General features: G+C 37.6%; 1 protein-coding gene across 1 annotated transcript in view; it reads left to right on the top strand.

Moving 5' to 3' along the window:
* Positions 1–572: 572 nt before the first annotated feature.
* The window catches only part of SARC_11211 (hypothetical protein), a 3292-nt gene continuing 2712 nt past the window's right edge, over positions 573–1152 (top strand). Inside the window, exon 1 of the mRNA XM_014294708.1 lies at positions 573–927. Coding sequence (XP_014150183.1) covers positions 709–927 — 219 coding nt within the window. The 5' untranslated portion in view covers positions 573–708. The remainder of the gene's footprint in view (positions 928–1152) is intronic.

Genomic DNA, 1152 nt, shown 5'->3' with positions numbered 1-1152 from the left:
ATCTATATGTATGTAGATGTACATATAAATTCAGAATGTATACTTCTGAGGTCAAATATATGTAGATGTATGTAGCGATATACATTAAATTTCCACTAACCATTTTCCTGTACTCCCATGGCTTCTAAGCTGTTTCCAATAATTTTAACGAGTCTGCCATAGTAGTAGTACATATTACCACCCCCTAATCGCTGGTCAATGGTGTGCATGCGTGCTTGTTTGTGCACGGAGAGGTGCTTCGTTTTTCCATCGAGTGATGTGAAGCACACTTTTATCTCACTATTTGCCATAGTCACCGGTTATTAATGTGCTTCTACAGTATGTACTGAAGGTTATGTATGTGCAGACGCTATTATAACTATGGTGCATACGCTACTACTAAATAGGTTTGGATGAAAGTAGTTTATTATACGTAGCCTTTATACTTTTATATCTGTCTATCGACGCGAGAATGAATCGTGTCAAAAAAACGTCATCGAAATTAAACGAATCATAAGAATTGAAATGTGTGTCTTTGTGTATACAAAAAAATAAAAACAAATGGTCTCTCTGTTATATGTTCTTTGGTCTCACTCCATAGTAAATACATAGTTGAGAAATGCATAAACAATACTAGTCTAGAGTAAGTAGTGTGCGAGGTGCCATAACGAGGCACATACTGTAACGGCGTAAACTACACATACAACCACTTCATTCCAATAGAATACAATGACGTGGGGTCTTGACCTGCTACTGGCGCCACTACAGCCTATAGTACTAGAACTAGATCTGGGTCAACGGTGTTTAGTACCTCTGGTGATGGCAGTGATGCTGTCAGTGTTCACAGAGACAATCGCTTACTTCATGCTGTACAGGAAAGAGGAATACTGGAGTACTCTAGAAGAGATCAATGTAGCACAGGGGAAGTATAATAGGGAAGATAGAATGGTAAGCAAGACGTTTAGAGCTGCATGTATCCATATGTTCTGACATCGTGTTTCTTATGTATTAGATTAGATAGATCTGTGAACGTCTAATTGTTATTATGTGTATGCATGTGCGATTGAATAGTTTTCTCTGTGTGTAGCAATACAATACATGTAATCGTATATAAACAGGATATATATATATATATATACGCACACACGCACACACACACATACACACACACAC

Source organism: Sphaeroforma arctica, assembly GCF_001186125.1.
Source record: "Sphaeroforma arctica JP610 unplaced genomic scaffold supercont1.1573, whole genome shotgun sequence".
Taxonomy (NCBI): Eukaryota; class Ichthyosporea; order Ichthyophonida; genus Sphaeroforma; species Sphaeroforma arctica.
Note: the sequence above shows the minus strand (reverse complement) of the source record. Positions and strands in the feature narration are given on the sequence as shown.